The sequence below is a fragment of the Leptodactylus fuscus genome, chromosome 1, assembly GCF_031893055.1.
Source record: "Leptodactylus fuscus isolate aLepFus1 chromosome 1, aLepFus1.hap2, whole genome shotgun sequence".
Taxonomy (NCBI): Eukaryota; Metazoa; Chordata; class Amphibia; order Anura; family Leptodactylidae; genus Leptodactylus; species Leptodactylus fuscus.
Window position 1 is genome coordinate 254,287,171 of NC_134265.1, and position 14,521 is coordinate 254,301,691.

At 41.2% G+C, this 14,521-nt stretch overlaps 1 protein-coding gene across 1 annotated transcript in view; it reads right to left on the reverse strand.

Moving 5' to 3' along the window:
- Positions 1 to 14,521, reverse strand: part of LOC142217437 (sodium/hydrogen exchanger 9B2-like) — a 38,272-nt gene that overhangs the window by 8,538 nt on the left and 15,213 nt on the right. Inside the window, exons 7-9 of the mRNA XM_075285685.1 lie at positions 8,894 to 9,069; positions 2,688 to 2,794; positions 1,066 to 1,215 (exon numbers count right to left, since the gene is read on the reverse strand). Of these exons, the coding sequence (XP_075141786.1) occupies positions 1,066 to 1,215; positions 2,688 to 2,794; positions 8,894 to 9,069 (433 nt within the window). The remainder of the gene's footprint in view (positions 1 to 1,065; positions 1,216 to 2,687; positions 2,795 to 8,893; positions 9,070 to 14,521) is intronic.

Sequence of the window (14,521 nt, forward strand, 5' to 3'; positions counted from 1 at the left end):
ATATCTGGGAAAACAGGTGCACAACGGATTCAAAATGGCCATATAAACCAAATCATTTCATCAGTTTTTTACGGCTATTTTTTAGCATGGTTGTGCGTATGTAGCCCAACTGTAACAGAAAGATGGGTTGTATGAAAAACCTGTCACATACTACCTTCTATCAAACAAGTAACCAATAAGTGAGTTTGACACATGATCCTGGATTGGTAGAAGTGCACCAGTTAACTGTAAGCAATTGAAAACATCTAGGAGGAAACTGCCACACTGTGAAGGGCCAAGGTAAGTAAAATATATCTTCTCTCCGTTGCCACACTTGCTAGGGAGTTGTAATCTATCTCTGTAGGCTGCGGTCATTGGGTTTACATGGTTAAGTAGCCATACACAAGTCTAATATGAACATGAGTGATGAGAAACTTTGTCTGTAGTATTGACAACAGATTCACTAAACTATTTAAGGATCGTCAACTAGGAAGCAGATTGGCGAATCGGGTTTGTAAAGTGCTGAATGGTGAATAATGACCTGAGTACAGAGAACTAGGAGATCACAACTCAGTCAAAAGGCTGAAAAAAAAACTAGGTAAGAATTAAAATTCCAGATGTGGCCCAGACCTTACTATTCTAAATCAGTTTCCAACTACTTTGATACTTTTGTGGATACATAGGTGTAAATTCTTACAACCATATTCCAAAATCTAAAAGAGTTTTGAAGAGATTTTTTTTCTGATGATAGTTTTGGAATGTTTGCTTAGCAGTCTACATAATTTATTGTCTATTTATTGTAAGGGTATGCCAACATATAATCGCCCATCATGTTAAAAAAAAGAGCACTCTTGCTGGGAGAATGGACAACATGTAGGAGGTATATATGAGAAAAAGGAGACAACAAAATGGGATGTGAACTGAGCCTTAATTGTAAATAACCAAGAACTAAAAAAGAAAATGAAACATGGATGACTGACAAGAATGCAATGGGTGGACTTAAAACAGCAGTTTCAGTGCATCAGGTATACGGCTGTTTTCTATTACTAGCCACTGTTTTGGATTATGTTTATTTGATAACTTTACCTTTTCTCCAGTCCATCCGATGCCTGCAAGAAAAGCCATTACCAATGTGCACAGTCCTCCAGAACCGGGAAAGCCAAAATAAAGGCTACCAAAAACTGCAAATATGGACAATGCCATTATGAGATATGACCTTTTCCATTTCAGATTCTCCTGTTGAGAGGGAAAAAAATGGTGTTTTGAACACTTATTTAGAAAAAAAACATTTCATATGCAATTTAATGATATTATTCTTGTTATTATTTCCATAAGGCTATATTCACGCAGCTTAAATAGAATTCTTAATATCTTACTTCTCTATCAGGAAAGGAATGTACACTTGGATGATTTATTATATACTTTATTTTGTTCATTTCGTTAATGGGTTATTCCCATCAAGGCAAATCCCTGCAGAGATGGGAATAACTGCTCACAAGTCTGACCCCTAGAGCAAGGCAGCATACAGAAACTGTCAAGAATTGTTGTCCTAAGAAGTTCCCCTAACCTCCATAGAGGATAATGAGAGTCACAGTTCCATAACTAAATGTGCTATGGTGTTTCTGTAGCTCCCACTCTTCTCTATGAGAGTTAGGGTCCATTCACACGGAGGAAAATGGCGCTTTATTTGGCGCTGAATTTTCAGTGCTGAAAAAAAGCCTCTCATTGACTTCAATGGGTGCCGCTAGCTTTTTTTTTCCACTAGCGGAAACTTCCGCCCCTTTCCCCTTTAGCTGTCGCTACAATCCGTCCCTGTCAGTCACAACTGTTGTTTTTCCCTCAGCACTTTCACATTTCCCCATTATATGTATAGGGCCTAACTTCAGGGGTTCCAATTTCATGACGGGGGGACACTAGCGAGATGTATCATGCGCAGTATTTTGCTCCTGTAGGTGGAGAGGGGCCGTGCCAAATTTCACCTAAATCAGGTGAGAAATATGGATTTGTATAGAGCAGACTACTACAGATTTTGAGTTTTATATATATAGATTTTAAAGTGTCACTTTGCCTTTACTCTTCAGACCAACAACCCAGAGAAGCAAGTACAATATTGGGCTGTAGTACCAAAGGAGTCTTATACATGGCTCCTATTCTAACTAGTTGTACAAATGCACTAGTCTACTCAGGCGTTGTATGTTTACCCTAGCAACAGTGATGCTCAGTGTAACACCTATGCCTTTCCACAGCCATTGCATGTTTCTGTAAAGTTAAAGAATATTCCCATCTCCAGAATCATGTTCAGACTTACATCTTAAGCTAACTGAAGTGCTTTACCCAAATGCATTGCTTTATCTATCTTGCTCATTTTACCTCCACAGCGTTTAAAGCTCATTGCCTAGTTTCCAGACCAAACTCTGTCCCTGTTTTCGGCCACTTACATTCTCTTCTCTTTCTGTGCAACTCAGTTGCTGAGCCCTGATAAGGGCTATACCAGTGCCTCTGATATTTCTATATAACAATACAGAGATAAATGTGCAATTTACAACAAGCACAAAGTACCTTGCTGGTCTTAGTTTAAGATTAGCAAGTGGAGGGGAGACAGGAGGGCAGTTGAAATCCTGAGATGAGAAAACTCCTTTTACCCTTTACCACACAGTACGTGGAAGACAACTATGCATATAAATCATGTTCCTCTAAAAGTCTGTTACCTGATCTTTGCTTGGAAAGTAGTGAAGGAAAAATCCCAACAGAATTCCAGCTGCAATGCCAACTACAACTTCCAAGACCCCTCGGATGATGGTGTTCAAAGTCGACCCTATAAAACAAAATGAATGAATGAAGGCTGCAATACATTATGACACTTTCTGTACAGCACAGCAGGCGTCAAACAAAATTGTGCTGACAAACTGTTCATTACATTAACAGAATACTACTAAAAAAGCCCCAAATTATTGTCATTAAAAACATGCATTTTTTCTGACATGTATCTTATAAACCCTTAAGAACTTATCCAGATGTGGCTTTAAAGGGTATTACCCACAAATAACCATGAAGGCTTAAAACATTTTCGCAAATTTAGGGTGAATTCACACTGAGTAAACGCTAGCTTATTCTGAACGTAAAACACGTTCAGAATAAGCGGCGTCTAAAGCAGCTCCATTCATTTCTATGGGAGCGGGGATACGAGCGCTCCCCATAGAAATGAATGGGCTGCTTCTTTCACTCCGTGCAGTCCCATTGAAGTGAATGGGGAGTGCCGGCGTATACGGCAAGCTCTGCTCATGCCGGAGCGTACACGCCGGCACTCCCCATTCACTTCAATGGGACTGCACGGAGTGAAAGAAGCAGACCATTCATTTCTATGGGGAGCGCTCGTATCCCCGCTCCCATAGAAATGAATGGAGCTGCTTTATACGCCGCTTATTCTGAACGTGTTTTACGTTCAGTATAAGCTAGCGTTTACTCAGTGTGAATGCACCCTTAGGGAGTTTTTTTTCTTTCACCATCTTAGTGGTGACCATCTTGATCGGTTGTCAATAGATACGAACATGAATGCAGGAACTTTCTATGGTTTGGGATTTGCCTAAACACCCAGCCATGATTTCTTTATTGTGGACAATACATTCATGAGAAGATATCTCGGCCCCAGGGAAATCATGGCTGGTTTTTAGACTAAAGAAATCTAAGCTTTCATAGTTGCATCCATTGGTAACCAATGAAGACAACAAACCCTCTAAGATGGTTAGAGAAAATCTGTAAAACCCTGCAAAATGTTTAAGTACTTCTATTTGTAAAAATGTTTGAAAGGGAACGTGTCAGGGTGATTTGGGACAGCTCTATTTCCTGCACCAACACAGTTCTTCACTGAAGCCATAGAAGCAAAACTAGGCTTCAGTGCACATGTGCTGGACCTTGGGTGCATGCACCATTAAGCCAGGGTGTATATTTCTGGATTCACTGAAGAGCAGTGCGGGTGCCAGGAGCACCAGAAAGGAGTCTGATGAGACTCACTGGACTCATCTCTAGCTAAGTATAAAGGCTTGTTTTTGAAACGAGGGCACGGATAGTTTTAGGATAGGTCAATTTGGGAGACTAAACCCCCAGTCCATAAAGTACCTGTGGGTGGTTTAATGTCCTAAGTCAACCACACATGTTCTCTTTAATAGTGTACACATTTAAATATGGTAGTTTTTGTCAGAAAATCCCTTAAAGGGATCCTATCACTCAGGCACAATTTTTTGTAATATATATTTTTTGTAATATATATTTTTTGTAAAATAGCCTTAAGAAAGGCTATTCTTCTCCTACCTTTCGTCGTCTTCTCTGCGCCGCCATTCGCCTACAATCCCGGTTTCTCTCGGTATGTAAATTAGCTGTCTCGCAGCACTAGGGGCGGGCCCCAGCGCTCAGACATCACTGGGGGCGTCCCCAATGCTGCCAAAGAACTATCTCCAGCGCCGCCTCCTCTTCTTCAGCCGCGTCATCTTCAGCGTCTTCTTCCAGCGGTGGCTTATAACTTCTAAGGCCTCGGGCCTTGGCCAGAGCAGACTGCACATGCCCACAGGCCACTAGAAAATGTCCGCTTACAATACTGTGCAAGCGGCCATTTTCTCGTGGCCTGTGGGCATGCGCAGTCTGCTCTGCACAAGGCCCGAGGCCTTAGAAGTCTGAAACCTGTGCTCCAACAGCCCAATAGAACTGCTTCCTTTTCAAGTTAAATAATGCTTTAGTTTTATTGTACGATAGTGGGTTCAGTAGTATACAGTGCAGTACTCAAGTACTGCATTGGATAACAGTTATCAACCTATATAATTGAACCTGACACTGACCCACGGTCACTGATCAGACACCATGCTGCCAAAAAAACGGAGGAGCTGATTGGGGCATAGCTTTATAGAACCCCTAGTTCACAAAGGGCAAATTGGCAGCGGATTTTGACAAGGAATCCGCCTCAAAATCTGCTGCCAAAAATGGCTCCCATTGACTTCAATGGGAGCTGCTCGCTTCTTTTTTCCGCTAGCTAGTAGCAGAAAAAAAAAAGTGAGCTGCCCTATCTTACCGTGGATTCCATGGCGCAAGGCTCCGGTCCATTCATTTGGGCCTAATACATTGCGGAGTGCACTGCCCCGGCATCCGCGACGGAATGTGTACACGCGGAGTTCATTTAAAGGGGCTCTATCATTGGGAAAAGTCATTTTTAACTAAACACACCCTTGCATTGCCATTAGAGATGCTATTTCACACGTACCTTTTGTATGTAAAATGCCTCAGTGGTTTTTGAATGAGCCCGTTTTTATTCATATGCTAATTAGCTTCCAGCCAGCGCAGGAAGTGCCTAGCAGCCTCCTCTCTGCTATTCTCTCCTATCTGTGTGTGCAAACAGGAAGCAGGAAGTCAGCAGCAGCAGCAGCCTGTGCTGTACACATACATAGGAAACAATAGGCAGACGGTGCACGATGAGACTTCCGGGGTGCACCAAGAGGTTAATTAGCATATGAATAAAAACAGGCTCATTCAAAAACCACTGAGGTGATGTACATACAGAAAGTAGGTGTGGGAAAGCCTTTCTAAAGGCTATGCAAAGATGTGCTTATCTAAAAATTACTTTTCCCAATGATAGAGCCCCTTTAACTCCATGTGAACTAGCCCTTAGATGCCACTGTCATAGCGGTGTCCTTAACTTAGGCTACTAATTGGTCTCAGAGGTCACGTGTGATGAGAACTTTCAGTAGAACAAAACCCTTGGAGTAGCAGGACTGAACAGTGGTGGGAGACACCAGAGCATCAGGGACAGGAAATTATGTTTTTGGGTTTTTTCCCCACCATCCCTGGCCTCCTTACAAGAAAACTGTATATCTTGGACAACCCTTTTAATTAATGCCAACACATATCTTTTTTATTCTATTTTCTATATAGGATTATGAAGTCAGCAATCTTGTTTGAGCGGCTACTCTTCTCAGTTAACAGCAGTTGAGGGATATGTCTTACAGCAGCCATGTGGACCACATGAACCTGTACTAAGTGAGATTGTAAGGGTAAGTTCACACGAGGTTTTTTGGTCGGGATTTTAAGGCCGTATCCGCCTCAAAATCCTGACCAAAAAGACGGCTCCCACTGAAATCAATGGGAACCGGTCAGTTGTTTTTTCCAGGAGCTGGCTTGTTCCTGGAAAAAGCAGCAAGATGCTCATTCTTCGGGCCGTTTTGCCTCACGAATCGGCCTGAAGACGTTCCCTCCTCCCAACTAGGCCCATTCATTGGGCCTAATCCGGAGCGGAGTGCGCAACTGAATCCCCGCAGTGCACCGTCATTCAGTTCCGCCTCCCCTTTTTTTGGACCAGAACCTGAGGCAGCCTCCGCCTCAGGTTCCAGTCCAAAAAACCCCATGTGAACTTACCCTTATAGGCATGCCATGAGACCTAGGCACAAGTTACTTTGCAGGGAGGGAGAAGAGGTGAATTCTGACCATCACTTATTGTAAATGGTAGTATTGCTGAATATAGGTAATGAACATCTACATGTATAGCAGTAATGCTCATCTTGGAAATATCTAACAAATACTTCCTAAATATGCCAAGTAACAGCAAATCTAAGACATTAATCTTTTCCTATATGATACCGATTTGTAGAAAATTGTGTTTAACTGTATTAAAATTAACTTTAACTTTGACTATGGACTGCACACATTTCCTAAATCAATATTTAGGTATTCTTACATTTTTATAATTCCAAAAAGGGGGCACCCCCACTAAGTAGGATAAAACGTAACCTTTATTTATAATATTTTTTTTAAAAATTAAAATACCCCAACACAGTATTTGGCCCCTATAATTCTTGCAAAACTCACTGGAGCATCTTGAAACAAGATGCTGACATACGGAACGTCATCCCTGAACATCCCTCAATCACATTTCGGAGGGGTAGAAACCTGGGAGACAAGGTCATGCACAGTCATCTTTCCCCTACATTAAGAGATGCGACGTGGTTGGGCAGGATTCACATGCCTGGCACGTTCAGGTGTGGATCGTGCCGAGCATGCGTTTATATACAGCGGGGAACGCAAATTAAAGTATGTGCCACGGAACGGATCTTCGACATTAGAGATTTCTCAAATTGCAAGAGTGAAGGGGTAATATACGTAATCACATGCCCTTGTCCCCTCAATTATGTAGGGAAAACCCGTAGGCAATTACGCAGAAGGGTTCTTGAGCATGTGGGTGATGTGGTGAGACAGGTAGAGACGCCCGTTTCTAAACATATTTGGGAATGTCATGGAGGAGACCCTTTTGCTCTTAGGTTCCAGGTGATTGAAAAGGTGCCAAAGTCTGTGAGAGGAGGAGATTGGGACCAACAGATTTTGCGCCGTGAGGCGCAGTGGATATTTCAATTTGCATCAGTACAGCCAAAAGGACTCAATGAAAGCATCTCGTTTTTGCCATTTATTTGAAGTAGTCCGGCATTGCTAGAGCTACACGGGTTGAGATAACATCTATTCCCCCAGAGATTTTGAATAGCATTAACCTATGGGTGCCCAGATGATGTCAGTGGTATGATAACCCCCCTCTTTCTGGCATTCTCTATGGGTAACCCTGGCACTTTGCATATAAACAATGTGGGTGTGTTATCAAGATGGGGCAATCAATATATGAATGTCCGTATAGCAAGGGTTGGTCTACATTCAGACAGAGCGGTTTTCTGAAGAGAGTTCCAGCTGCCTCAATTGTGACATAAATATCATGATTTATGCCATTGTATCATGTATGCAGGAGATCGCACAGATGATTTTTAACACTTACTTTATGTGTGTTGTATTCCTTTGAGAGATCACAGTTCTTGCACTGTAGCCGTGCTTTGAACTTAGCCCCGCCCACCACAAAGCCCTGGGAAGTGAGGAGGCTGGGTCACACACAGTGATGGCCTCTGATTGGGCGACGGTCGTGAGGAGGGCGGGCTTACAGGTGTGCTTGGACACTATATAAGAGCAGCCAGCACTGAACGCAGTGTCAGCCTCTATGAAGGATCAGGACCCACCATCAGAGTCCTGAGAACTGCGGTTTTGACCGCACACCACTACATTGTTTAGGGTGTTAGGTAGCCATAGCCTGTTATCATAGGCAGGGTGTTTGAGAATGTCTCCTGATGATTTAGAACAAAAGAAACGCGTTGAGACAATGTAGATTAGACACACTATAGGTGTGAAAAACTTGCTGTGATCCTGAACAAAAGTCAGCAGTGAACACTGAGGCTCTGGGTTATCAATGAGCTTTAGCTTCAGCCTGAGATTAGGGATCACAGATTAGTGACTACCTATCAGTTTAAATGAACTGCTAGATTGTGGGCTGTGTTTGTGTGTTAATGGGATTTGCTCCACGTTGTAAATATCTACAGACAATAGGGAAGTCTTGTTTATTCAATATCAAGCTGCAGCTATCACACTCAAATCCTTTTTCACCAGTGTACAGCTTCAAATAGTATTGTGGGGTTAATGCAAACGACACATTGTAATCAGTGTTAACACTCTATAGACTGTCCTCTGGTTTGCTGGATGAGAGGTATATAGTATATAGTGTGCAGCAAGTGTAATCTCAGTCACAGGGAGACGTGTAAAGCATTTGTTAGAAACACACCCTGTGAGTCTGGGAGGAATTTAATTCACTCTTATTCAATCTGTAGAGTGGATAGACACACTTACACATATGCCCTTTGCAAGAATTATAGGGGGCGAATACTGTGTTGGGGTATTTTAATTTTTTTTAAAAATATTATAAATAAAGGTTACGTTTTATCCTATTTAGTGGGGGTGCCCCCTTTTTGGAATTATTGTAAAATTGGCAACCCTTGATCCAGTGTGTTCTCATTCTTACATTTTTACACTGAATAACCATCAATACAAAAAACACATGTAGATTTTTTACCTGAAGAGAAGGCCATTCCAAAACATGTGTTGAAACCGGTAATAGCAAGGACATCATCAAAACTTCCAGCAGCCATAAGCAATGTTGGTATGCCCTTATCAACCCCATATCCTTCTTTCTGCAGAAGTAGCATAGATGGTACTACAACAGCTGGGGATACAGCACCTAAAACAAAACTAGTCAAAGGCAACATAAGGAATTGTATCATAGACAAACTGTGCTGCAGGTTCACTTACACATGGGACAGAAAGTACTAATAACCAAGAAAGCCTACTGGAAAAATACTTCATCTCTTTTTATTTACTGTGGCATGGATTTAAGGAATAGCTGAACAATGGCTTGGTGCTATTGTATTCAGAGGAATCTGTAGTTAGTAGGGATGGTGCACAAGTTAACAATATACATCAGTATACTTCAAGTATGTTTACTCTTCAATACACATTAAACAAACATCTTCTTACAGTGCTGTAAATGCTAGGAGCAGGGGACACAGTCACACATTTTTGCACAAGCCATGTGAATATATGTGATTTTCCTCCACATATCTTTTTCCTTAAAGGCTTGGGGAGGAAGCAGAAGGGACCGGTCTTTCTACAGCCAAACAGATTTATTATTATTTACACCAGAAGCTGGCATAAACTACTGCACCAATCTACTCCAGACACAGACCAATTTGCCTTTCTTAAAGAAACATATTGCAGCTGGTTGCTTAGGTTACAGACCTGCTACAGGTCAGAATGATCCCTGTTCCTGGCCATCTATATTTTCATCTCACCCTTTTTCTGCATATGGCTTTCAGTTCTTGAGCCCCAATAAGGGCTAGATAAGTTTCTTAAGTAGTTATTCTGTTATATCCATATGTAAATCCAGAGGTAACTGTGCCATTTACAGCAAGCACCAGCTTCATGTTGGAATGAGCTGAAAACCAGAAAGCGTAGGTGAGAGGATAACAGAGGACAACTGAAATCCTGAGATGAGAAAACCCCTTTAGGCCGGGGCCCCACAGGATGTAAACGCCGCGATTTGCCCGTTGCTGAGACGTGGCGGGAAAAATCGCGGTGTTTTACAGTGCAAGCAAAGGGGATGGGATTCATGCGAATGCCATGCCCACTTTGCGATGTGATGTGTTGTCTTGTGTATGTCGTGATACAGACAATGTGATGTGTTGTATTGTGTCAGACAATGTGATGTGTTGTATTGTGTCAGACAATGTGATGTGTTGTATTGTGTCAGACAATGTGATGTGTTGTATTGTGTCAGACAATGTGATGTGTTGTATTGTGTATGTCGTGATACAGGCAATGTGATGTGTTGTATTGTGTATGTCATGATACAGACAATGTGATGTGTTGTATTGTGTCAGACAATGTGATGTGTTGTATTGTGTCAGACAATGTGATGTGTTGTATTGTGTCAGACAATGTGATGTGTTGTATTGTGTCAGACAATGTGATGTGTTGTATTGTGTCAGACAATGTGATGTGTTGTATTGTGTCAGACAATGTGATGTGTTGTATTGTGTCAGACAATGTGATGTTGTATTGTGTATGTCGTGATACAGACAATGTGATGTGTTGTATTGTGTATGTCATGATACAGACAATGTGATGTGTTGTATTGTGTATGTCGTGATACAGACAATGTGATGTGTTGTATTGTGTATGTCGTGATACAGACAATGTGATGTGTTGTATTGTGTCAGACAATGTGATGTGTTGTATTGTGTCATACAATGTGATGTGTTATATTGTGTATGTAGTGATACAGACAATGTGATGTGTTGTATTGTGTATGTCGTGATACAGACAATGTGATGTGTTGTATTGTGTATGTCGTGATACAGACAATGTGATGTGTTGTATTGTGTATGTCGTGATACAGACAATGTGATGTGTTGTATTGTGTCAGACAATGTGATGTGTTGTATTGTGTCAGACAATGTGATGTGTTGTATTGTGTCAGACAATGTGATGTGTTGTATTGTGTATGTCGTGATACAGGCAATGTGATGTGTTGTATTGTGTATGTCATGATACAGACAATGTGATGTGTTGTATTGTGTCAGACAATGTGATGTGTTGTATTGTGTCAGACAATGTGATGTGTTGTATTGTGTCAGACAATGTGATGTGTTGTATTGTGTCAGACAATGTGATGTGTTGTATTGTGTATGTCGTGATACAGGCAATGTGATGTGTTGTATTGTGTATGTCATGATACAGACAATGTGATGTGTTGTATTGTGTCAGACAATGTGATGTGTTGTATTGTGTCAGACAATGTGATGTGTTGTATTGTGTCAGACAATGTGATGTGTTGTATTGTGTCAGACAATGTGATGTGTTGTATTGTGTCAGACAATGTGATGTGTTGTATTGTGTCAGACAATGTGATGTGTTGTATTGTGTCAGACAATGTGATGTTGTATTGTGTATGTCGTGATACAGACAATGTGATGTGTTGTATTGTGTATGTCATGATACAGACAATGTGATGTGTTGTATTGTGTATGTCGTGATACAGACAATGTGATGTGTTGTATTGTGTATGTCGTGATACAGACAATGTGATGTGTTGTATTGTGTCAGACAATGTGATGTGTTGTATTGTGTCATACAATGTGATGTGTTATATTGTGTATGTAGTGATACAGACAATGTGATGTGTTGTATTGTGTATGTCGTGATACAGACAATGTGATGTGTTGTATTGTGTATGTCGTGATACAGACAATGTGATGTGTTGTATTGTGTATGTCGTGATACAGACAATGTGATGTGTTGTATTGTGTCAGACAATGTGATGTGTTGTATTGTGTCAGACAATGTGATGTGTTGTATTGTGTCAGACAATGTGATGTGTTGTATTGTGTATGTCGTGATACAGACAATGTGATGTGTTGTATTGTGTATGTCATGATACAGACAATGTGATGTGTTGTATTGTGTATGTCGTGATACAGACAATGTGATGTGTTGTATTGTGTATGTCATCAGAAATGGAACGTCACACAAAGGGTTGTGCTTCAAAAATCTTTCAGTGTTTTATTAAGTGTTTCAAGTAGAGCTTTTGGTGAAACGTTTTTCGGTACGTACAAGTACCTTCATCAGACTCTTAACAGAAGGGTAGAGTGATATGCACGATATTTCGAACTATAGCCACTGGAGCCACTGGATTCTCCGCTCGTTCGCCCGCAGGGTCCGCTGGAGTAAATACAATTGGTGGTCAGTAGCAAAGGATGGACGCGGCACAAAGCAGTCAGCTGTATCGCTGTAAGAAAAGGCGCGTGACAGCGATACAGCTGACTGCTTTGTGCCGCGTCCATCCTTTGCTACTGACCACCAATTGTATTTACTCCAGCGGACCCTGCGGGCGAACGAGCGGAGAATCCAGTGGCTCCAGTGGCTATAGTTCGAAATATCGTGCATATCACTCTACCCTTCTGTTAAGAGTCTGATGAAGGTACTTGTACGTACCGAAAAACGTTTCACCAAAAGCTCTACTTGAAACACTTAATAAAACACTGAAAGATTTTTGAAGCACAACCCTTTGTGTGACGTTCCATTTCTGATGATCAAGTTGGGTTGGGCCCCTACGTTCACACCACCATTACCACTCCTACTGCAACCCTCTTACCAGTATTGTGTATGTCGTGATACAGACAATGTGATGTGTTGTATTGTGTCAGACAATGTGATGTGTTGTATTGTGTCATACAATGTGATGTGTTATATTGTGTATGTAGTGATACAGACAATGTGATGTGTTGTATTGTGTATGTCGTGATACAGACAATGTGATGTGTTGTAATGTGTCAGACACTGTGATGTGTTGTATTGTGTCAGAGAATGTGATGTGTTGTATTGTGTATGTCGTGATACAGACAATGTGATGTGTTGTATTGTGTATGTCGTGATACAGACAATGTGATGTGTTGTATTGTGTATGTCGTGATACAGACAATGTGATGTGTTGTATTGTGTATGTCGTGATACAGACAATGTGATGTGTTGTATTGTGTCAGACAATGTGATGTGTTGTATTGTGTCAGACAATGTGATGTGTTGTATTGTGTCAGACAATGTGATGTGTTGTATTGTGTATGTCGTGATACAGACAATGTGATGTGTTGTATTGTGTATGTCGTGATACAGACAATGTGATGTGTTGTATTGTGTATGTCGTGATACAGACAATGTGATGTGTTGTATTGTGTATGTTGTGATACAATGTGATGTGTTGTATTGTGTATGTCGTGATACAGACAATGTGATGTGTTGTATTGTGTCAGACAATGTGATGTGTTGTATTGTGTCAGACAATGTGATGTGTTGTATTGTGTCAGACAATGTGATGTGTTGTATTGTGTATGTCGTGATACAGACAATGTGATGTGTTGTATTGTGTATGTCATGATACAGACAATGTGATGTGTTGTATTGTGTATGTCGTGATACAGACAATGTGATGTGTTGTATTGTGTATGTCATCAGAAATGGAACGTCACACAAAGGGTTGTGCTTCAAAAATCTTTCAGTGTTTTATTAAGTGTTTCAAGTAGAGCTTTTGGTGAAACGTTTTTCGGTACGTACAAGTACCTTCATCAGACTCTTAACAGAAGGGTAGAGTGATATGCACGATATTTCGAACTATAGCCACTGGAGCCACTGGATTCTCCGCTCGTTCGCCCGCAGGGTCCGCTGGAGTAAATACAATTGGTGGTCAGTAGCAAAGGATGGACGCGGCACAAAGCAGTCAGCTGTATCGCTGTAAGAAAAGGCGCGTGACAGCGATACAGCTGACTGCTTTGTGCCGCGTCCATCCTTTGCTACTGACCACCAATTGTATTTACTCCAGCGGACCCTGCGGGCGAACGAGCGGAGAATCCAGTGGCTCCAGTGGCTATAGTTCGAAATATCGTGCATATCACTCTACCCTTCTGTTAAGAGTCTGATGAAGGTACTTGTACGTACCGAAAAACGTTTCACCAAAAGCTCTACTTGAAACACTTAATAAAACACTGAAAGATTTTTGAAGCACAACCCTTTGTGTGACGTTCCATTTCTGATGATCAAGTTGGGTTGGGCCCCTACGTTCACACCACCATTACCACTCCTACTGCAACCCTCTTACCAGTATTGTGTATGTCGTGATACAGACAATGTGATGTGTTGTATTGTGTCAGACAATGTGATGTGTTGTATTGTGTCATACAATGTGATGTGTTATATTGTGTATGTAGTGATACAGACAATGTGATGTGTTGTATTGTGTATGTCGTGATACAGACAATGTGATGTGTTGTAATGTGTCAGACACTGTGATGTGTTGTATTGTGTCAGAGAATGTGATGTGTTGTATTGTGTATGTCGTGATACAGACAATGTGATGTGTTGTATTGTGTATGTCGTGATACAGACAATGTGATGTGTTGTATTGTGTATGTCGTGATACAGACAATGTGATGTGTTGTATTGTGTATGTCGTGATACAGACAATGTGATGTGTTGTATTGTGTCAGACAATGTGATGTGTTGTATTGTCAGACACTGTGATGTGTTGTATTGTGTATGTCGTGATACAGACAATGTGATGTGTTGTATTGTGTCAGACAATGTGATGTGTTGT